The 21,662-nt window shown below is 35.2% G+C and overlaps 4 protein-coding genes across 5 annotated transcripts; 2 read left to right on the forward strand and 2 right to left on the reverse strand.

Annotated features, from left to right (window-relative positions):
- The first annotated feature begins 4,042 nt into the window (after positions 1–4,042).
- LOC106342866 (probable LRR receptor-like serine/threonine-protein kinase At4g37250) lies at positions 4,043–7,020 on the forward strand. The gene is made up of 2 exons (XM_013781912.1): positions 4,043–5,883; positions 6,116–7,020. Exons 1-2 carry the CDS (start codon positions 4,269–4,271, stop codon positions 6,796–6,798), a joined length of 2,298 nt encoding a protein of 765 aa, XP_013637366.1. The 5' UTR covers positions 4,043–4,268; the 3' UTR covers positions 6,799–7,020.
- A 2,555-nt stretch (positions 7,021–9,575) lies between these two features.
- LOC106338914 lies at positions 9,576–10,316 on the reverse strand. The gene has a single exon (XM_013777782.1). The coding sequence runs from the start codon at positions 10,314–10,316 to the stop codon at positions 9,576–9,578; it is 741 nt and encodes a 246-aa protein (XP_013633236.1).
- Positions 10,317–10,730: 414 nt separating this feature from the next.
- On the reverse strand, positions 10,731–14,745 carry LOC106338915. Its single transcript, XM_013777783.1, has 6 exons — positions 14,710–14,745; positions 13,238–14,655; positions 12,709–13,022; positions 11,725–12,667; positions 11,099–11,683; positions 10,731–11,025 (listed from the first exon to the last, which is right to left on the reverse strand). The coding sequence occupies exons 1-6, from the start codon at positions 14,743–14,745 to the stop codon at positions 10,731–10,733; spliced, it is 3,591 nt and encodes a 1,196-aa protein (XP_013633237.1).
- A 117-nt stretch (positions 14,746–14,862) lies between these two features.
- On the forward strand, positions 14,863–16,349 carry LOC106337271 (protein RER1C). 2 transcript variants are annotated; one of them, XM_013776356.1, is made up of 3 exons: positions 14,863–15,415; positions 15,760–15,940; positions 16,027–16,349. In XM_013776356.1, exons 1-3 carry the CDS (start codon positions 15,012–15,014, stop codon positions 16,069–16,071), a joined length of 630 nt encoding a protein of 209 aa, XP_013631810.1. In that variant the 5' UTR covers positions 14,863–15,011; the 3' UTR covers positions 16,072–16,349. The 2 variants fall into 2 exon arrangements, with proteins under 2 accessions (XP_013631810.1, XP_013631811.1); XM_013776357.1 differs by having other exon boundaries at positions 14,873–15,415; positions 16,030–16,349.
- The last annotated feature ends 5,313 nt before the right edge of the window (positions 16,350–21,662 follow it).

The raw sequence follows: 21,662 nt of genomic DNA on the forward strand, positions 1-21,662 counted from the left end.
TTTTTTTTATTTTTCTGTTTGTATTATGAATTTAAATATTATTGTATGACTTTTTAAAATATGTTTTCCAATTTCATATTTTGTTTTAAAATTTAAATTATTTTAAATTCTGAATATTAAATATAAATTAAAATCTATTATATACTAATTAATAATAATATAATAAGAAACGATGTAAACTCCTCGTAAACATTACATGGAGTTTACATCGAATGTTTACGAGTGATTAACATCGAAATATTTACGAGGATTTTACATCGAAATGTTTACGAGTGATTTACAACGAAAGTATTTACGTGTACTTTACATCGAAATAATTACGTGGGCTTTACGACGAAGTCTTACGTGGCGTTTACGACGAATCCTTTCTCTGCGCTTTACGAGGAATATATTTCGTCGTAAACATAACGAGTCGTTTACGACGAAACCTCCGTTACGACGGACTTTTAACAACGTTTAACAACGAAACGTCTTTCGACGTTAATTCGTCGTAACACCCCGTTTACGACGAATTTACAACGAATACTGTCCTAGTAAAAAATATGTTTTCTTGTAGTGTGAAGGCAAAAACTTTTTAAAGCAATAAGCAATTTACAGTTTTCTAAGAAAACTATTATATCAGTTAACAATTACTTTGTCAAATTGTAAAAATGATTCAATTTTCGAAGGAGATAAGAAGGAAATCAGTGTAGCCTTTGTTGCTTAGATTGTCTGGACGTCGTTGTTTCTATAAATCAAGGCATCACTATTCACTATAAAGAGTTTTTGAATATAAGCAACAAACTGCACATTGATCTACAATTGCATATGAAGAACAATGTGATGAGGACAATATCACAATCTATGAATAGTTCCAATATCTCACATTTCAGAGAATTAAAGCTAATCAAACAAACATATTTCACATATATCAAACTCTTCTTACAACAATTACGATCAACCCCAAATGAAGACTTCCAATCTAATAAAATAATGGTGGTTATAGAAAAAAAAGAGACTACGTTAGTTTTGGTTACTTGAAATAATGCAACTGCGCAAAATCAAGTAGTTCAAATTATTATATTCATTACATGTATAATAATATAATAGCATAATGATATTTAACACATTTATAAATAAATAAATTGCAAATATTACCTAATTATTTTGTAAATATTCATATCCATCAACGCATGACATCGGAGGAGTTACCGAATTTAATCTATTTACAGCATATCATAATTATTTTGGTAAGTGAATTCTCGTGAATTTATTTTGAGATTCCATTGTCATTGATTCTTGGATTTTAAAATTTTTAATAGAGTCCACCATTATTGGTTTAAGAATTTCAAAAATCTATTCAAATCTTTTGTTATTCAAAAAGTTTATTGATTTTCTAATTCTAACTAAACCTAGTGTTATTGGAAGATGAAGTTTATTCATTTTTACTCATAAAACTCAACTTTCAAAATATTGTATGTATCCATGAGATTTTCAAAATTCATGTGATAAAAAAAACTAGAAAACAAAATAGTTATATTTACCAAATATCTATTGCACTTTAAATCTAAATTATATGACCAAAACTACAATTCTATTACAGTTTATATACTTTTACATTTTGAATATATAATTATATTTATAAATATTAAAAAGTTAAAATGATTTTTTAAATAGTTTCAAAAAGCATTTTTGAATTTTAAAAAGAAATTTGAAAAAGTTTGCGAAAATAATTTGAAAAAAGTATTAAAAATTAAAAAAAGTTTAAATTTAAAAACATATAATTCGAAATTTTTAAAAAACTTTTAATTATTTTAATTATTTTTATTATTAATATATCTATAAACAATGGGTAAAATAGTCTTTTGTCTTTTTAATAAAACCTATTTTGGTCATTTTTCTCTCTTATTGTTATTTTTGTGACAAAAACTTAGAAAATATATATAAGAGAATTGCATAATTTTGTATGTATCACTATTATTATTTTTTTTCTAATTTGAAAAAAATAATCATACTATTTTATTAGAAAAATTAATAAATTATATATTTACTTCGCAAAAGAATTATAAAAAAGAGGTAATACAAATTCATGAAAAATTTATACCAATCTAAAAAAGTTATGATCAAATTTCATAAGTCAATGTATATAAATTTTCGTAATCCACATAACTTTTTTAAACCTATTAGTTCTTAAAATTCACAAACTCTATAAAAATTCATCTTCTCGTAACCCCCTAACTTTTTGGATTGGCCTAATTGTGATTGGGTACCAACATTAGATACACACTGTATATTATAAGTTATAATCATAAATAAACACACTAAATGTTTTTATCTATTAGATAATCTTAAAGCATATGGACCTCCAATTAGATCATATAACCTGTAGACAAAACTGATTTTGTCATAAATAAATTGTTTGCAGAATCTCCGTGACGGTTGATATAACAATAAATCATAATAATCATAACCAGCAAATAAATAAAAGCAGCACATGGAAGCCATTTGCGCAAAGATCATTCCTGTAAGAACCCATTACCAAAAAGCTGATAATAATGATAAAAAACAGCAGAGACATTCGAACCATATAATTAAAAACAAATAATTTCCTGTAAAGAAATTAAGCTAGATTCGATTTTGATTGTTTGATCTACTTGGTGTATGAACAAAAGAAACAAAAATAGTAAACAAAACTGAAGGATCTATGTAAAGTCAAAAGGAAAAAATAAATTTAAACAAGCTGTAACTGCAGATCATGATGTCTTGTAGCTATTTAATCCTACGACCTATAAGATTCTGGTTTCTTGTAAGAAATAATAATATAGTTATAACATAAACTTATATACATATATATATACTATGCAGGCTAACCTAATAATTCTTTTAATCAAATTAGCCTAATAATTTATAGGTTTATTTGCTAAATAGCCAAAAAAAAAAAAAGTGAAATTAGATTTTTAGAGAGACAGATAAAGAGTAAACAGAGAAAGTAGAAGAGAGGGGATGTTTTTAGTTAGAACATCTCTAAGAACAACCTTCAAATCTCAAATATAAAATATTATGTATTCTAAGAACAACCTCAAAACCTCAAATTATAAGGTTTTGTACAAGGAAATTTTATATTTGAGGTTTCACTGTATAAAACTTTATATTTGAGGTTTCATATTTATTTGGTCATTGTACTTGTATGTTTTTTAAAAAGTCTTGATAACTTTCTTGTTTATCATTTTAATCCATACAATTTTATATCTTTTATATATGTTCTTATAAATTTAACTTCTACATATAAATTTAAATAAATATATAAATGTTTAGATAAAAAACAAAGCAAGATATTTTAATAATATTAAACAAACATTATCACTTTGAAATGCACTAATTGATCATATATGAGAGCATTATAGGAATAATAATAATGAATAATGTATTTTAAGTCTTTTATTTTATATGTAATTTGCTATTAGAACGTAATGGTTTATTAATAAATATTGTTTATAATATTTTTGTTGTATGATTTTAGTTGTTATAAAAGTTTTTTACTTTTATTTGATTTTTGTCTAAAGTAAGGGCTATAATATAAATATATAAAACTTTAATTTTTTTTTAAAAGTTTACCATTGGAGAAGGTCACTTCTAGACCTCAAATATAAAGTTGCTTTTGGGGATGTTTTTAGTCAGTGAATTTTGTTTTTTTTGGTCTATTGGTTGCAATTTCCCATAATTTATTTTTATCAAATTTATGATTGGATATTTTAATTTTATTTTTTTCAGTTTGAAGATTTTTTCAGATAATAAGATGAATTTAAAATACATTTTAATGGCTTTTATTGACAGAAAAATGCAGTTTGATAAAACAAAAAACAAGTAGGTTATTTTCCATATATATTTGATGTTTAATTTTATCATCGGTTATTTGTAAAAGTAGATAATATAGTCGTTTGTATTTTGTGCTATAACTCAGGTGTTTAACTAAAAGTTTTATTTTGTTCAAATACTTTCATTTAATACTATTTTCCCGGCAAATATTATTCATTTATAATGGGTGCTAATTTCAAGAAATAAACTTGTGAATATTCAATGATTAATGAACCCTGGAAACTGAAAGTGCAAAAACGCATTGATTATAGTATTTATAAAACTCTGCATATTTTGCAGAGAGAGCAGGAAGAGAGGTTTGGTTTCGTGTGTGAGCTGTTACCCTTTCACATGCTCTCAGTTCTTCTTTAATTCTCTCTTTTCACCTCTTGTCTCTCTCTCTCTCTAGCGATGCGGTTTCGTCCTTGGAAGCCATGAAAACAGAATTAGTTTCACCGATCTTGTTCTTCTTCTCATTCTCTTGTCTCCTTCTTGTTTCCTCAGGTTTAAACTCTGATGGAGTTCTCTTGATGAGTTTCAAATACTCCGTTCTTCTTGATCCTCTGTCCTTGTTGCAGTCATGGAGCTACGATCACGACAATCCCTGTTCGTGGCGAGGTGTGTTGTGTAATAACGACTTCAGAGTTGTGACCTTGTCTCTCCCGAACTCCAAGCTCGCCGGTTCGATTCCTTCCGATCTGGGTTTCCTCCAAAACCTCCAAAGCCTCGATCTTTCCAACAATTCGCTCAACGGGTCCTTACCGGTTGAGTTTTTCGCCGCCGGTGAGCTCCGTTTTCTAGACCTCTCAAACAACTTGTTCTCCGGCGAGATCCCTGCGTCGGTTGGCGATATGCACAACCTCCAGACGTTAAATCTCTCCGATAATATCTTGGCGGGAAAGTTACCGGCCAATTTGGCGTCTCTTGGAAGCTTAACGGAGGTTTCTCTGAAGAACAACTACTTCTCCGGCGAGCTTCCCGGCGGATGGAGATCGGTTCAGTTTCTAGACATCTCCTCGAATCTGATCAACGGTTCATTACCGCCGGATTTCTCCGGCGACAGTCTCCGGTACCTGAATGTCTCCTATAACCAAATCTCCGGCGAGGTTCCTCCTGATGTCGGCGACGGTTTCCCTCGAAACGCCACCGTGGATTTCTCCTTTAACAATCTAACCGGTTCGATCCCAGATTCTCCGGTTTTCCTTAACCAGAAGTCAATTTCGTTTTCTGGAAACCCGGGTTTATGCGGAACTCCGACCCGGAACCCATGTCCTATTCCCTCCTCTCCAGCCGCCGTCACACCGACGTCTACGCCTGCACTCGCAGCCATACCGAAAACACTCGGGTCAAATCCAGAATCTGACTCGGTCGGACCGGAAAATAACAAATCAAATAACCGAACCGGTTTAAGACCTGGAGTTATAATCGGGATCATAGTCGGAGATATCGCCGGAATCGGAATCCTTGCTCTTGTTTTCTTCTACGTTTATAGATACAAGAAGAAGAATAACATGCAGAAGAACGCACAAAGTTTAGAAGCTAACGAGGTTAAAGACACAACTTCATTATCACCATCATCGTCAACAACTACGTCCTCTTCCTCTCCAGAACAATCCAATAGATTCGTTAAATGGTCATGTCTACGTAAGAGTCAAGAAACAGATGAAACCGAAGAGGAAGACGAAGAAGAAGAACATCAAGGGCCAGGAGAGGCCAAGAAAGGGACGTTGGTGACCATTGATGGAGGAGAGAAGGAGCTCGAAGTAGAGACTTTGCTTAAGGCTTCTGCTTACATTTTAGGAGCCACCGGTTCGAGTATAATGTACAAGACGGTTCTCGAGGACGGTACGGTTCTAGCGGTTCGTCGGTTAGGTGAGAACGGTATGAGTCAACAACGCCGGTTTAAGGACTTTGAGGCACATGTGCGAGCGATTGGCAAATTGGTACACCCGAATTTGGTTCGTCTCCGTGGATTCTATTGGGGCACCGACGAAAAGTTGGTCATTTACGATTTTGTCCCTAATGGTAGTCTCGTCAACGCACGTTACAGTGAGTCAACATCATCTCTATTTCATTTCAACCACTCTCTTTTCATGACAAAAGCGCATGTTAGCATTATATCGTATGGTAAAGGCACATGTTAGTGTAACTTGCCAGGATCTTGTTTAGGTTGGTGGTAGTTAGATATGTTTTCATAAGTCAATTGTGGGCCAAACTTTGCTACTTTGCTTTCTCCTGCTATCTTGCGCATATTTGCTGACTTTGTTTTGCGATTGGATAGGGAAAGGAGGGTCGTCGCCGTGCCATTTACCGTGGGAGACTCGGCTCAAGATAGCAAAAGGTTTGGCTCGTGGGCTTGCTTACCTTCACGAGAAGAAACATGTGCACGGTCACTTAAAGCCTAGTAACATACTTTTGGGGCAAGACATGGAGCCTAAGATTGGTGATTTTGGTCTCGAAAGGCTTCTTGCTGGAGATACTAGCTATAACCGAGCTAGTGGGTCATCTAGAATTTTCAGTAGCAAGCGATCCGCATCAGCGTCCACACGTGAATTCGGGCCTACACCGAGCCCAAGTCCAAGCTCGGTCGGGCCAGTATCGCCTTATTGCGCACCTGAGTCGCTCCGCAACCTCAAACCGAACCCGAAATGGGACGTTTTCGGGTTCGGAGTGATCCTCCTCGAGCTTCTTACAGGGAAAATCGTGTCGGTAGATGAGGTCGGGATTGGAAATGGGCTAACAGTAGAAGATGGCAACCGTGCGCTGATAATGGCTGATGTGGCGATCCGGTCCGAGTTGGAAGGCAAAGAAGACTTATTACTTGGTCTATTCAAATTGGGTTATAGTTGTGCATCTCAAGTTCCACAAAAGAGGCCGACCATGAAGGAGGCTTTAGTAGTATTTGAGAGATTCCCTATGAGTTCTTCTGCTAAGTCTCCATCGTACCGTTACGGACACTATTAATCTTCGTTCACACACTAACTTTGCAAATTGCAAGCCTCTCTGTGAAGGCCGAAGTATATATACATTAAGCAACTCGTTCTTGTTATGTGTTCACTATAATATTTTTGTATTATTTTTAGGATATCACCAACTTTGTTTTACTTTTAATTTTTAAATTAGTGTTTGTGTTGGCAAGAAAAGAGTATTCGTTATGATTTTCTGTTGATATAATAATTTGTACTAGTGTTTGTCTTGTCGTTGTATCATAACTCGAGTTTAAACTCGGTAGTAGTATTTGACTATTTGTAAGTTAAATCTCGGAGCTACTTAATTAGTGAAAGCATCTCCAAATTATTCTAACAATTATAACTAAAAATGAAATAGCTCACAGAAATTTTACTGTGGATAAAGGTAAAAAGAGAAAACCTTAACTTAGAACACATAAGAAAAAAATTTGACTGATTTTGAAGATGGAGGAGAAGCAACTCTCATGTGCTCATAAGAGTCATATTTGTATGTCTAATTACTTGAAAATTTAAAACATTTAATTATTTTTGATATTTAATTACTTGTTGGAACACTAATGCAATTGGATCTTGGAACCTTTAGTACTCCTCCGCAAATTTTGCTGTCGAGTGAAAGTAAAAGGTCAAGTTTGAATGCAGATACCAATGGTTTTGAAAGACCATGATTAGTCGAAGCTCAATTTAAAGTAAGTAGATAACTCTAATCACTTTAAAGAAGTCACTAACGTGAGAATATCTTTAGTTTTTTTTTTACCTACTTGTTGTACAATGAGTCAAAGTTTTTACCCTCTTAACTCAACTAGGCTATTCCATGGCTGAGAGAATTTGCTTCCTACGACTAACATAACTCTACTCATTCTCTGCTTCCTATTTATATACCACCAAGACTCTGCATTTCAATCTGACATTCTCGTTGGCATTCCAGGGAGCAGCTAATGTGGATGCAGCAAAACATTGTATTGTACATCAAAAGTGACAAAATATAGCATATATGAACACGTCCTTATCAACCAAGTCAGACATTAATTTAGCTTCACGATTCCCAGCCTATACATTATTCTAACCTATGCAACAGTGTTCTTCTCAAAATACAAACCGATAAGTTTTACCCTCTGTTCAGTCTCAGATCAAAAACCAGACATAACTTAAGTATAGTAATGAAGAAGTATCTTAATACTGTAATAAATGACCAGCGCTTTTCTTGGACACGGCTTTTCTTTCACTTTCCCAATATATATGGGTCTTTTTGTTATGGCTCACGAACAAGATATTTTATGGAGTCTAGCTCCATCTCTTCTTCGATGGTGTGTTAGTTTCCTCCATCTCCAAAAGGTCGTGAATCAACATGATTCTGAGAAAATTTCTTTACATCTACTTGCTTGAAGCTTCGAGAGGGCCAAGAATCATCTAGAGTTTTTTTTTTTTTAAACCCACTAATGCACTATTTATAACACAAGCATAAGTTAGAAGAAGGAAAGAACATATAAATCTCAATTCGCCTAAGCTCTGATACCATACATGAAAGCATTTCCAAAACAAGAAGACTTGTAGCATATCCAAAACAAGAAAACTTATGCTCTAATAGAGGTATAAAAATGAAACTGAAAATGAAACAGCTCATAAGAGTTGTATCATGTGCATAGATCTAAAGAAAGAAAAACTTAATTTAGATTATAGGTTGATATTAAAGATAAAGGAGGAGAGTTGTTTTAGAGGTAACTCTCAACATTCAAACAAAAAACATAGTTGTTCTGCAAGAGTCGCATTTCACTAATGGATTTGAGTTTTGGATGTTGTAATTAGGTCTGGGCATAAAAACTGAGAACCGAGAACCGAACAAAAAAAACTGAATCCGAAACCGAACCAAAGTTCAAAAACAACCGAGCGGTTCCTATATTCTATAACCAGATAAACAAAAAAGAACTGAATCGAGAACCGAATGGGTATCCGAATATCTGAAATACAATTTATATACCTAAAAATATTAATTATATTTAATAATAAAAATACCAAATATTCTAAACATATTACTTATACACCGAACTATCCAAAAAAAATTGAAAACCCCAAATATTTTTTATCTAACATATTTTAAAATTATCCTAAAGAACCTAATTACCCGAATAGCTTTATCCAAAATATCAAAATTTATCCTAATTACCCGATTTTTTTAAATACGAAAACCCCAAAAAATCTGTTTTTACCTCGAATTATCCAAAATTATCCGAAAACTGGAACCGAACCGTAATCACCAAAATTTATCGGACATCGGTCGGTTCTTACAATTGTTACCCGAACCAACCCGGAAACCAAAAGAACCGAACCCAATCCGAACCTAATTTCATAGATAACCGAATGGTTCATATATCTCTAGAACCAAAAAACCGAAAACCAAAAGAACCGAACTAGAACCGAACCGATAACTGAATGCCCAGGCGTAGGCCTATTGGTAATATTGTACTTGGAAGTCGGAAGTTAGAATGCAAACCAAACCCAATACTAAAGTGGCAATAAATTTCCCATAAATTTTACCGGTAAGAAAGTTAATTGTCGTTGTTAAAAACAAAAATTTAATTGTAAACCGGATTTGGTTACCGGTTCGAAAGTAAGTTATAAACCGGATACCACTAGCTTGTTTTTTTTTTTTTTGAATGGATGTTAAATTATATTCATTAAAAAAACCTGATTACATCTAGTGCACCTTTATGTAAAACCTATTCCTTCCCCCTTTACAATACCAGATTATAATCCCCAACCAAAATTTATTTCTATTTACAATCTAGCACCAAACCAATACTGCAAAACTCTTTGCATCCCTTTTCCACCCTTAATTCTCATCAGACTTAGCTTATTGCGAACACCTTTCTCAACCAGCTTCTGTAGAACTGGCAGTGGCAATGGCTTATCATCATGCTTGATCTTGTTTCTCTCCCTCCATAACGCATGTACCGCAGCTTGAAACGCATATCTTATGCAGAAGAGTTTCTTTCTTTCCATGGACTGATCTGTGATCAAGAGTACTACAGCGTTCCAGTCGTTTGTATAAGCACTACCCAAAATCCCTTTCACAAGATATTCCCATAACTGAGAAGAGAAGGAACAACCAAAGAAGAGATGATTCTTTGTTTCAGGAGCACACTTACACAAGACACATGTTTCATCAACCCCTCTACTCCAACTTGAAATTCTATCCATAGTTGATAACCTGTTTAACATCGCAAGCCACACTATGAACAAGAACTTGGGAGTTGCCTGCGGAAACCAGACGCTTCTTGACCAACTACATTGAGTATAATTTACTCTCAATATTCTCCAAGTCTCATTAGTTGAGAAACTAGTTTTATATCCCGACCCCCTGCGCCACATACTCCTATCCTCAGTAGAGGGACAAAGATTTTCCTTTAGCTCTGTTATGTCAGCTTCAATCTCATTTAGAATATCAGCACGATGCCTACGCCTTCTACGCACATTCATCACAGCCTCCTCTACCGTTGCACCTCTCCTAATCCCCATATCAATGATTCCACGATCACCCAAAATGTCGATAAGAACTCCTCTATCCGACCATCTATCATACCAGAATGAGATGTGCTGACCATTGCCCACTGCTATTTTGTAAAAATGATCTTGCCACCTCTCTCAATTTAAGCATCTTCTTCCACATCCATGATCCCATTTGAGTATTTTCCTTTACTTCCCAAAAGCTTTTCTGCTTCAGTAGCCTAATCTTAATCCATTTTCCCCATAGAGATACACCAGATAGCATTCTCCACCATAAACAATGTTTACTTCCTTCAACTGTCTAATACCCAACCCTCCTTCGTTTTGTAGCTTACATATGTCTCTCCAAGCAACTTTCGCACCAGTTGACTTCAGCTCAGGTCCAGACCAAAGAAATGATGAACAGAGTTGTTCAATCTCTTTCATTCACTTACTAGGAAGCCTATAACCCCCTGCCCAAAAATTGACAATACTCATCAGAACTGATTTGATCAGCTGAAGTCTTCCAGCATATGAAAGAAATCTACAGGTCCAAGAGTTGATCCTGCTCCTGATCTTTTCCACCAGAGGTAGATAATCTTGCTTCTTCATCCCTTGAGTCATCAGTGGAAGTCCCAAATATCGAACCGGAAGGTCCCCATCCGCAAACGGGAAATTATTTAAGATCCTCCTCTTCTCTTCTACTGAGACACCAGCCATATAAACTGTGGACTTCTCTATACTGATACAGAGACCTGACCATATAGCAAATTCATCAAATACCGAGAGGGCCCCCTCTATAGACTCCTTAGAACCTTCTACGAACACAATCAGGTCGTCCGCAAAACAAAGATGAGTAAGTGATAGCTCTTGGGTGGAACTTGAACTTACCCTGCTCCACTGCTTTATCAATTTTATGTGAGAGAATGTTCATACACAACACAAACAAGTATGGCGAGCGAGAGCATCCCTGCCTCAAACCTCTTGAACTTTGAAAGTAGCCAGCAAGGTCCCCATTGACTTGTACTGAGAATGATGGAGTAGTAATACACAGTTTGATCCAGTGAATAAATTTCTCTGGCACTCCAAGAGCTTCCAAACTCTTCAGTACAAAGGACCATTGAACTGAGTCAAAGGCCTTTGATATATCGATCTTCATCATACACCTCGGAGAGACTTCCTCTCTGTGGTAGTTTTTGACAAGCTCTGAAGCCAACAACACATTTTTCATCAGTAACCTCCCCTTTACAAATGCTGACTGATTCTCCGTGATCACTCTATGAAGAAGCCCCTTCAGCCTATTTGCTAGGATCTTAGAGACAACTTTGTAAAGGACATTGCAACAGGCAATGGGCCTGTAATCCTTCATCTCCATAGAGTCTGTCTTCTTAGGTACCGAGCTAAAATTGTAGAGTTGACCCCTTTAGGAAGAAAGCCAAACCGAAATACCGACTGCACTGCGATGATAAACTCCTTACCCAGAACAGACCAAGTAGCTTTAAAGAACTCACAGGGAAAGCCATCAGGCCCTGGTGATTTGTACGATGGCATAGAGAACAGAACCTTACGCACCTCCTCCTCAGTAACTTCCAACTCTTGCAACCTACAATCCTCAGCAGAACATCTAAACTCAAAGAGACTTTGCAACTCTTCCACCGAAGTACCCTGGTAACTTTCGGGAATCTGGTTTAAGAACTCTGAGAAGAATCTCTCAGATTCCTTCTTAATGTCTGAGTGGGTAGAGACTGTGTTACCATCCGAACATCTGAGCTCACGAATAGCGTTCTGAGCCTGCCTGCTTTTGATAGAATTGTGGAACATCTTATTGTTCTGATCCCCCACATCTAACCAATGAAGCTTCGCCCGCTGCTTGAGAAAGTCCTCTTCTAAACCCGCTACATGTAGCCATTTTCCATACGCATCAGCCTCCTCTTGAATGGAACTACTACACGGATTTAATAGGGTCTGATTCTGCTTGTCACAAAGAATAACATGCGCCTCTTTTGCTCTCTTTGATAGGTTGCCTAGCTTCTCACGACCCAACTCCCTGATAAGAGGCTTCAAGGCTTTCAGTTTTTTTGAGAATCTAAACATCGCAGAAGTGGAATGAAAAGTATTTTCTGTTGTGTCCCAATACTCCTTTACCATAGGAAGAAACTGAGGGAGACTTCCTATGGCGTTGACATACTTGAAAGGTCTTCGGATTTTTTCACTAGGTGCCAACAGTTGAATCTTGCATCTCATATGATCTGAGCATCCTCCTGACTCAAATTCCGAAAATGCACTTGGAAATATTTGCAGCCCAACATCATTTATCAACACTCTATCTAACTTCTTGCAGATCACTCCCTCTTCTCTTTTATTACACCATGTAAACAATGGACCTGGTAGCCCATGTCTGACAGATTACAGTGAAGCACCATACTTTGAAAGTCTCTCATTCCACAAGGAAGCCTTCCCAAATCAGTGAATCCTGAGTTTTCCTCACCTTCTAATATTTCGTTGAAGTCTCCCATAAGCATCCACGCCTTATTTTGGAACAATGGGGAATTCTTGTGGTGACAAATATCCTCCCATAACTCCTTCCTACCTTCCACCAAATTACTTGCATAAATGAAGGTGCAGAAGAACTCCTCTTCACCTTGAATACCCACGGAACATGTAATCATTTGATCTGATTTGTAAACCAGAGTGACACAGATTGTATCCTTCCAGACTAGCCAGTTTCGACCCCCTTGACTGTGCTCATAGTTTGTAATAGAACTCCAATCTCGAAACACCTTCTTTAAAATCCTTTCTACCTTTCTTTCTTTTACCCTTGTCTCCAAAATACATCCAAATTTCAAATCATTTCCATTTACCCAATCTCTTACCACGGAATGCTTCAAAGGTTTGTTGAATCCGCGCACATTCCAGAAGAAACACGACATAATTATAGATTTCGTCGAGAAGACCTTGTGCTCATGAGATTTGCATCTTGAGCTATAGCCTTCCGACCTCTCTTCTTCCCCTTTTTCTGTACTGACTTATCCTTCTCTTTACTCTGCTGATCCAGGATGTGATCTTCCAACAGATCCGCATCAGAATCCCCCTCTGGCTCACTAACTTCAACTTCATTCATTTGATTTCCTTGCTGCTTTTCTACCGGAATTTCCCCTTCCTCTACTTCATCACTTAGAATGGAAAACTTTGAAGCAGATACCATGACTTCATCAGTTGGCTTACTTGGTGATTGTACCTGAGCTCTACCCACTTTAGATGGAGATACTAGCGACCAAGCTTTTTCTGAAGCCTCCTGAGTCACCACAGTATCTGACACTGCCCTCCCTGCAATAGTTTCTTTACTGCCCTCTTCCTCCATTACTTTCTCATTGACATTTGCCACAACTTCTGTATTGACATCAGCCGGACCATCTATTCGAATGTTGCTTCTTTCATTTAGCTTCTTCCCTTTGTTCTTCATCACACATACTTTCTCCACATGCCCCCATTTTTCACACAAGTTACATCTCGAAGGTAGCCATGGGTAGTGAAATTCCACCATAAATTCCTTCCCATTCTTTGTAAAGTTGATTTTCTTTGGTAAGGCTTTAGAGACATCAACATTTACAAACACCTTGGCTTTTTCGAAGTTTGAACACGCCACAATTTCAGGGTGAAGTCTAGCAGAGAATCCAACATCACTAGTGATGAAACTGAGACCCTTCCACGAATACATGTGAAGAGGGACTTTCCTGAGATGAACCCACATGGGAATCGCCTCTTCATCCTGCTTTTCTTCCTCCGTTTTTGGTGTCCATTTCGTGACCACCATTGGCACACCAGCAATGTTCCACATACCTCTTCTTAGAACCTTCTCTCTTGCTTTTGGATTGGAGACCCTAAAGCGCATAGTTGTAGCATATACTTCATAGACTTCCACCTTTGAATCTAGCTCACCATAACTCCAAATCTTGTTTAGCACCATATGGACCTTAGCTACATGAGGCGCCAGATCCAAAAACTTCCCCACTATGAAATCTTCCCAAAGCGAAGTTGAATCAGAGATAACCTCGTTCGGAATCTCCACCGTATGCTTCTCATCCTTCGCTGACACATCGATGTCGTATTTCTGCAAAACCTTCTTATCTTTGGCCGCTGAGACCCAACTCTTCAAGTCCAGAACTTTCTTGTCTACCCCATCTTCCTCCCGATCTACTAGAACCTCCTCTCGAACAACCACAACCTCCTCACGATTAACCTCAACCCCCTTGCCCACCAAATCACTACCCAGAAGATCAGATCGATCCGGCGGAATAGCCGAATCAGAACTCAGATCGGAAATCGCACTCAGAGTTGCCTTTTCGCCTCTTCTCTCAAAACTCAGCGTTCTCTTATGTAATGTATTCCACTAGCTTGTTTCACAGTTGACACTAATCACATTTACTTGATTCGATTTACGTGTCTCTCGTTTTGCTGTCATCCTTTCAACATTTAGAATCTTCGTCGCTAACATAGTTTGCTTTCGAGTTTATGTACTCTGTAATCCTTTTCGATTTGCCGTAGAAAAACAAACCGATAAGTAAACCGGTTCAGAAAATAAACCGTAAACTGGATTTAGTCTGACCCCAAAAAAAATCCCCGATCCGAATCTACCAAATCTCCGCCTCTTCCGTTGCAGTTCCCAAGGCAGAGAGAGACGAAACAGTTAGAGAGAAGTTGAGAGAGAGAGAGAGAGAGAGTGCTTCCATGGAATCCGAACCCGCGGTTGGTGTCTCTGCATCAGCACCACCACCACCAGCCACCGATGATCTCCAATCGAGCAACGCATCGTCTCCAGCCGACGCCGCCGCGCGTTTGATCCACGCCGTGGAGCAGCGCCAACAGCATCTTCTCGACAAGACGGTGCCTCACGTTCTCTACCGATGGATCGCCTGCCTCGTCGTCGTGTTGATCTACTTCGTTCGCGTCTACTTGGTGGAAGGCTTCTACATCATCACCTACGCAATCGGAATCTACCTTCTGAACCTCATCATCGCCTTCCTCTCCCCTCAAGAAGATCCCGAGGCTTCGCTCAGCGGCGGGACGCTTCCTACTCGTAGATCGGATGAGTATCGACCGTTCGTTCGCCGTCTCCCCGAGTTCAAATTCTGGTAACAGATCTCTTGATAGCAATTGATTGAATTGTTAGATCTCATCGTGTTGAAATTGAGCATGGCCACTGAATCTTTAGAATCACTGTATCGACTTGTATGCTATGATGATTACTTGCTTGTTGAGGTTCTCTCGGTTACTGTAGACTTTGATATAATTGATTGAGCATTTTTGCAGAGAAGCTTCAGCAATCAACAAGTTTTATCTCTAGAGTACATATCATTCTTGCGTTTGTTATTTGTTTCTTGTATTATCTTCTTACATCCTCCGTTGTAACAGATGCCGTTTTGGAGTTTGTCACTGTTTGATTGATTCATTTTTTGTGTGTGTGTGTTTTGTCTAGGTTATCGATCATTAGGGCATTTGTCATCGGTTTTATGATGACGTTCTTTGAGGTCTTTGACGTACCTGTTTTCTGGCCAATACTTCTTTTCTACTGGGTGATGCTTTTTATCCTCACCATGAGGAAACAGATACAGCATATGATCAAATACAGATATGTTCCTTTCTCTTTCGGCAAACAGGTATGTGTTTTTTTCTGTTGTACTTTGCAGAATGTTGCGTACTTGACAATAGTTTTGTAACTTTTGTCCTCGGTTTCATCTTCTAGCAGAAATATGGAAAGAAACCTGCTCCAGCAGAGAGCAGTGAATGATCAAATCAACCGTTCTGTTCAGCAGGTCTTTTCTTTTCTTTTGATTGCCTGAAACTTTGTTAGGGATGAAATAGAAGAAACAATCAAGCAGGTAGACCCTCGTAGCCTGTCTCAGACAAGTGTTTTTTTTACTCTTTTATCACCCTGACTATGTACTGGTTTCACCCGAAGACAATGTATCTTATTATTCCAGTTTTTTGTCAGTGAGAATAATGTTTTTTGTACTTGACTCGTAACCATCATGGTGGAAGCATGGACAAAGCGTGTGTGCGGTTCAATCGATGTTCACCAAAATAGTCCTCGTTTTGAAAGAAGAGGGTAACTTAGACAAAACATGAACTATCTCCAGCGACAGAAGCTCAAAATAGGGAGTTAAAACACCCAAACGTAGGAGCCAGAAAGAAACGAGATTACAAAGACTCTAAGAACAAGGTTTATAATTTGATTGATAAGATGTTTCAGTGAATGAGAATGATACTCTGTTACTCGGAATCTAGAGGAACGACTAGTTGATAAACAGTTCGCTAATTACAAATTCATCATCACTTAGTAAAACGAAATAATTTTAGTAAGAAGTACACACTAATCTCCCTATTTCGAGCTTCTGTTGGTGGAGACAGTTCATGTTTTCTATATAGTACCCTTAAAGATCTCTATGTGACGATTGTAGTGATAGAGTTTCAATCTTGGTTTGCTTAAAAACCATTATATAAATTATATTTTTATTAGTATAATTAACAGATCTCAACCAACATGACTTTGATATTCTTAACTAGCCAAATTCAGATAAATTGTATTGTTAATTTAGATTGTAATATATTTTAATATAATTATGTATATTTCTGTTATTAATTATTATGATTTTAATTAAAATAAGGTTTTAAATTGAAACTACAAAACTGAAAATAAGGAAAAAAGCATTTTTTTTCAAAAACATATTAAATAAAATTTTCTTTTTGGATTAATATTTTTTCAAAAAAAAATCATCAAAACATCCAAAAAACATATTAAAAACAAATTAAACTTTAAGATATGTTTCAAAAAAATATTAATAAAAACAAAAATTTCTCTCATATATTTTAATCAACATCTTTATTTCTATAATTATCCACTACTAGGTGCAGACTAACAAATACACCCAACATATTTTAAATTAATATTATATATAAATTATCTAATTTAAATATTTATATTGATTATTGATTTAAAAGAAATGCTCATATTGACAATTAAATAATAAATTATGTTATCATTTTTGTTTAGGGAGTGTAGATCTTGGATCAAAATTTTCTCCTTAATAATAACCTAATTATCATTAAGCAACTTAGATCCAGAATCTAAGACTTCTTGTAGTTCTGACTAAAAAGAATTTTAGTGGCACTAAGGCATTAAAGGCAATTCCAACTAGTAAATCAACAACAAAATAACAATAGCCAATTGACATTATATATTATCAACAATTTAAATTGTAGAAACTTTACCACAAAAAAAAAAACAAAGAGAATAAATTATAAAACATTACCTTCATCTTTTTTTGCACACAAACAAATCAACCAAAATATAAGATGAAATTAAGTATGATATAATCACTAGAATTTATCTATGTTAATTTATTAATTATCTCAAGTATATCTTGATAAATATATATTAAGATAGATACTGTTTAATATTAGCAAAACAAAGTATAATATAATTTAACTATGAAATATCTTGACGGGATGAGGTAGCTCACTTGGTAAGGACCCTGTAGGCCAATTGTCATGCTCACAGGTTCGACGCCAGGCGGAGGTGAACTGCCCATTCTGTCACCAAATGCGGTACTGGGTGTTGGGCCTTGTTCCCAGCCCAGGCAAAGCCCTCCCGGGTGAAGTGGACCGCTTCCTAACCGGACCCAGGGGAATGACCCACGTAAGTGGGGAACCCCTGGATCATAAAAAAAAAAAAAAAAACTATGAAATATCTTTCATTTGTTCGGTGTTATTTTTTCTGAAGTGAGAAATTATAACTGCATTGAGAATCAATACTATAAAAAAGATGCACAAATTGGACCAACTTATTTCTAAGTAGAATTTTTTTAAAATACTATATAACTAGATGAGAACTCATGCATATGCGCGAAGGGAGGTTTTATACTAATGTGTTAACTAAAGATTATAAAATGACGAATACAAATGTTGGTTTCTTAAATGTATCATCGTTGTTGAAGAATTAACGTATTACACTCATTATAATTATTTTTAAGACTTCATATGCACAGAAAAAAATAGTTTGGCGGCTGACACAAATCATAAAAACCAGATAGCAACATCGATTGTAAAATGACAAAATGAGATTAGGTTTTATGTTCTCGATTTGTTTACTATTGACTCTCCCTAAGTGATTTCATTTTCTACTATAAAACTGTGTTTTCGTTTTCGTTTTTGTTTCACTGATATGTGTTTTGTATCTTTTTTTAACTTCTTCTGTGAATTCGGTGAATTACATAAGTGTCAGTTTAAAAACATGGACTTCTGTAAAAATTATTTCTGTTCCAGATACATATATAAGAATCAAATTTTTGAAGAAAATACCGGCAAACTCCATTCACAGGTTAGTGTTCAAATTTAATATATCAACTTGTTATAGAATATAAGTGCACACTCGAAATATATATGTATGTCTAGTATATATTCACCAGTTCGATCTAAAAATCATCTAATCTTGAAACAATAAAACAAAATTACTTATTTTATTAACCTATGCTTTTGAGGTTTAGTTACTTAAGAATATACCGATAAAAGTATATATAATACTTTACCATTCTAGTATATGTGAACTATGTATAAAGTAAGAATTGTTTGATTTATTAAATGATAAACCAAAAAACTTATAATAAATAGTTCAAAACTCTTATTCTTACAATTATAATAGCTAGATAGAGTATTAGGGATAAACAAATATTAGACGAATGATTAAATCTCTCATTTTTCGAACGAACTCAAAAGAAGCTGATTGGAATCTTGTCATGATATTTCATTAAAAGCTTTTTAGAAATAAAAATCAAGACTAAAATATTTAATCTGAATGAAATAATATATATATATATATATATATATATGCTTCCAATATTAAAAATCACTTCAATTTGAAGAAGTGTATTTATGGGATTGTCAAGATCAAATTACATATTAGAAACCATCTATTTGAAAAATAATTTGTATACATAAAAATATATACATTAGAGTAAGCACAAAAATAAAAAAAAATACATTTTGTTTATTTACAATCATGTTTTTGTTAAATAAATCAAAACAATCATTTTATTTACTTTATATGTTACATAATTAAAATTAGTGATATTGACATATATATATATATATAATATTTTGATATAAATATTTATTATTGATGTTTTCTACTCATATGATTTTATTAACATTTGTATATTTGCTGTAACAAAAATTTAAACTGTTAATCACAAAACTTTTAATGTGAGATTTATCAATACAAATTTCAAAATTAAAATATTAAAATCTTAATAATTTTTCAATGCAAATTTTTCAATTAATATATTTTTATATTTTTATATATAATTTAATTTAAATGAATGGAAGAGAGGAGAATAAAAAGTGTAGATTTAGCCAGTTTATCTGTTGCAGAATTTGAAAGTCTAGCTGGGAACTTAAAAGAGACAGAACTGAAAGATGAAAATAGATACGTTGGCAAAAAAAGAAAAAAAAGATGAAAATAGATGATCGATGTCCTTCATGATCCCGTAGAGACCCGCCGAAGAAGTTGTTGAGGTAAGCGCTGCAAAGAGCGATTGACAATCTGTGTTGAAATAAATTTTTGAGTAATCCAAAGAGAGGGCTGTAAGTAGTGCTCATCGTAGTGCCAAGGCTTCCGCTATCAGCGGTGAAGGGGCATTTCTCCCCACTCGGGAAGCTTGAGAGATAATAATCCCCTGTTTATTCTTGAAGATGCAACCAAGCCGCCATGTTAGTATCACTTTTCCAAGCTGCATCTGACCAAGTGGAACGATTAATTCACAACTTACAACCAAACTTGAACCATTGGTTCGAAGTCACATGCTACTTTGTTTCCCCATTTTGTACTGCGACCTCCAGTACACAAGATGGAGACTATTGTGATGTTGTAAAAGATGTACCACCCACTATAGTTTTCATTTACTCTGTTAAATTCTTATCTATAGTTTTCCCTGATAACACAGAATAACTATTTATAATATCGTATTTAGGACATAAATTATTCCGCTTTAACAAGATTAAACTTAAGATTACTGAATAGCCATATGGCTGAATAGTAAGAACTATTAGGTCAGCATATCTATCGCTAGCAGAACCTAAAACATTGTGATTTTCTAATAATACAATTTTTATGTCACATTATTATCTGACCCGCTCAAAGCCTTAAAACTAAACTTTCTTATTTGAATCTGAATGTATTTAAAACATTAGTTTGGTGATGGAAACATTTGTTAAGATATATCATAAACAAAAGTTTTAAATACAATATGTGAGCATAGATGAAGAGTGGGAACTTTCGGTGGAGGAAAAGAAACATCAAACACGTTTTTTGGAAGAATAAAAGGGATTTCGTCAGCTTTCCGTCTTTGACTTTGAGTGTCTCTCAGTCAAGTTTTGTGTGTACTTGATTTTCTAAACTCTCTTTTTGTAGCGCCTCTAATTCTTTTATTTTGATTAATTGCAACTTTATTTTCCAACATATTTTATTTAAAAACTAATCAGTAAAATACTAACATCTAGAAAGCTAATTAACAGTCATCTATAATCCGTCATTTTTACAAATTGCATAAACATTTATAAACAAAAATGAAATGAAAATCTATGTATATTTTCAATTGTGATTATTTTAGTTCTGGTATCAGTGAAATCCAAAGACAATCAAACCAACTAAACTAGTGAGTTTTTCAACAAAAATATTTCTCCATCTTCGCCTATTATTACTGAAATCGACAACCTACAGTAAAGGGCTGTTTGTTTCACCATTTGTCATCTCCATCCAAATGATTCATTTGTATGATCTATTCAAATGATCCATTCAGATTTTTGTGATTGTTTGTTTGTCCATCCACATAGCTCATCAATGGATCTTATGTTTGTTTCTTTATTTTCATTTTCATTCAAATGAGTTTAGTAAAGAAATTACCTTTTTGCGGTTTTGGCGGGAAAACGCGTTTTTGCGGTTTTGGCTAGAAAACAAGTTTTTGCGGTTTTGGCGGGAAAACACGTTTTTGGCGAGAAAACATGTTTTTGCGGTTTTGGAGGGAACCACATTTTTGTGATTTTGGCGGAAAAAAGCGTTTTTGCGGTTTTGTCGGGAAAACACGTTTTTGGCGAGAAAACACATTTTTTGCGTGCAGCAAGATTTGCGTTTTTGGAGGAAAACACATTTTTGCGATTTTGGCGGGAAAACATGCTATTGCGGTTTTGGCGGGAAAACGCGTTTTTTGCGGTTTTGGCAGGAAAACACGTTTTTGCGGTTTTGGCGAGAAAACACGTTTTTACTGTTTTGGCGGGAAAACGCGTTTTTGCGGTTTTGGCGGAAAAACGCGTTTTCCAGTTTTGGCT

This window comes from Brassica oleracea, chromosome C4, assembly GCF_000695525.1.
Source record: "Brassica oleracea var. oleracea cultivar TO1000 chromosome C4, BOL, whole genome shotgun sequence".
Lineage (NCBI taxonomy): Eukaryota > Viridiplantae > Streptophyta > Magnoliopsida > Brassicales > Brassicaceae > Brassica > Brassica oleracea.

What these genes read in the sequence shown, in the direction of transcription:
- LOC106342866 (XM_013781912.1), top strand. Translation starts at nt 4,269, where the DNA reads ATGAAAACAGAATTAGTTTCACCGATCTTGTTCTTCTTCTCATTCTCT. An exon ending in TCTCGTCAACGCACGTTACA is followed by an intron (nt 5,884 to 6,115) that starts GTGAGTCAACAT and finishes GCGATTGGATAG; the next exon opens with GGAAAGGAGGGTCGTCGCCG.
- LOC106338914 (XM_013777782.1), bottom strand. Translation starts at nt 10,316, where the DNA reads ATGGGGATTAGGAGAGGTGCAACGGTAGAGGAGGCTGTGATGAATGTG.
- LOC106338915 (XM_013777783.1), bottom strand. Translation starts at nt 14,745, where the DNA reads ATGACAGCAAAACGAGAGACACGTAAATCGAATCAA. An exon ending in AGACACGTAAATCGAATCAA is followed by an intron (nt 14,656 to 14,709) that starts GTAAATGTGATT and finishes ACATTACATAAG; the next exon opens with AGAACGCTGAGTTTTGAGAG. An exon ending in CCTGATTGTGTTCGTAGAAG is followed by an intron (nt 11,026 to 11,098) that starts GTTCTAAGGAGT and finishes TCTCTGTATCAG; the next exon opens with TATAGAGAAGTCCACAGTTT.
- LOC106337271 (XM_013776356.1), top strand. Translation starts at nt 15,012, where the DNA reads ATGGAATCCGAACCCGCGGTTGGTGTCTCTGCATCAGCACCACCACCA. An exon ending in CTCCCCGAGTTCAAATTCTG is followed by an intron (nt 15,416 to 15,759) that starts GTAACAGATCTC and finishes TGTTTTGTCTAG; the next exon opens with GTTATCGATCATTAGGGCAT. An exon ending in CTTTCTCTTTCGGCAAACAG is followed by an intron (nt 15,941 to 16,026) that starts GTATGTGTTTTT and finishes TTCATCTTCTAG; the next exon opens with CAGAAATATGGAAAGAAACC.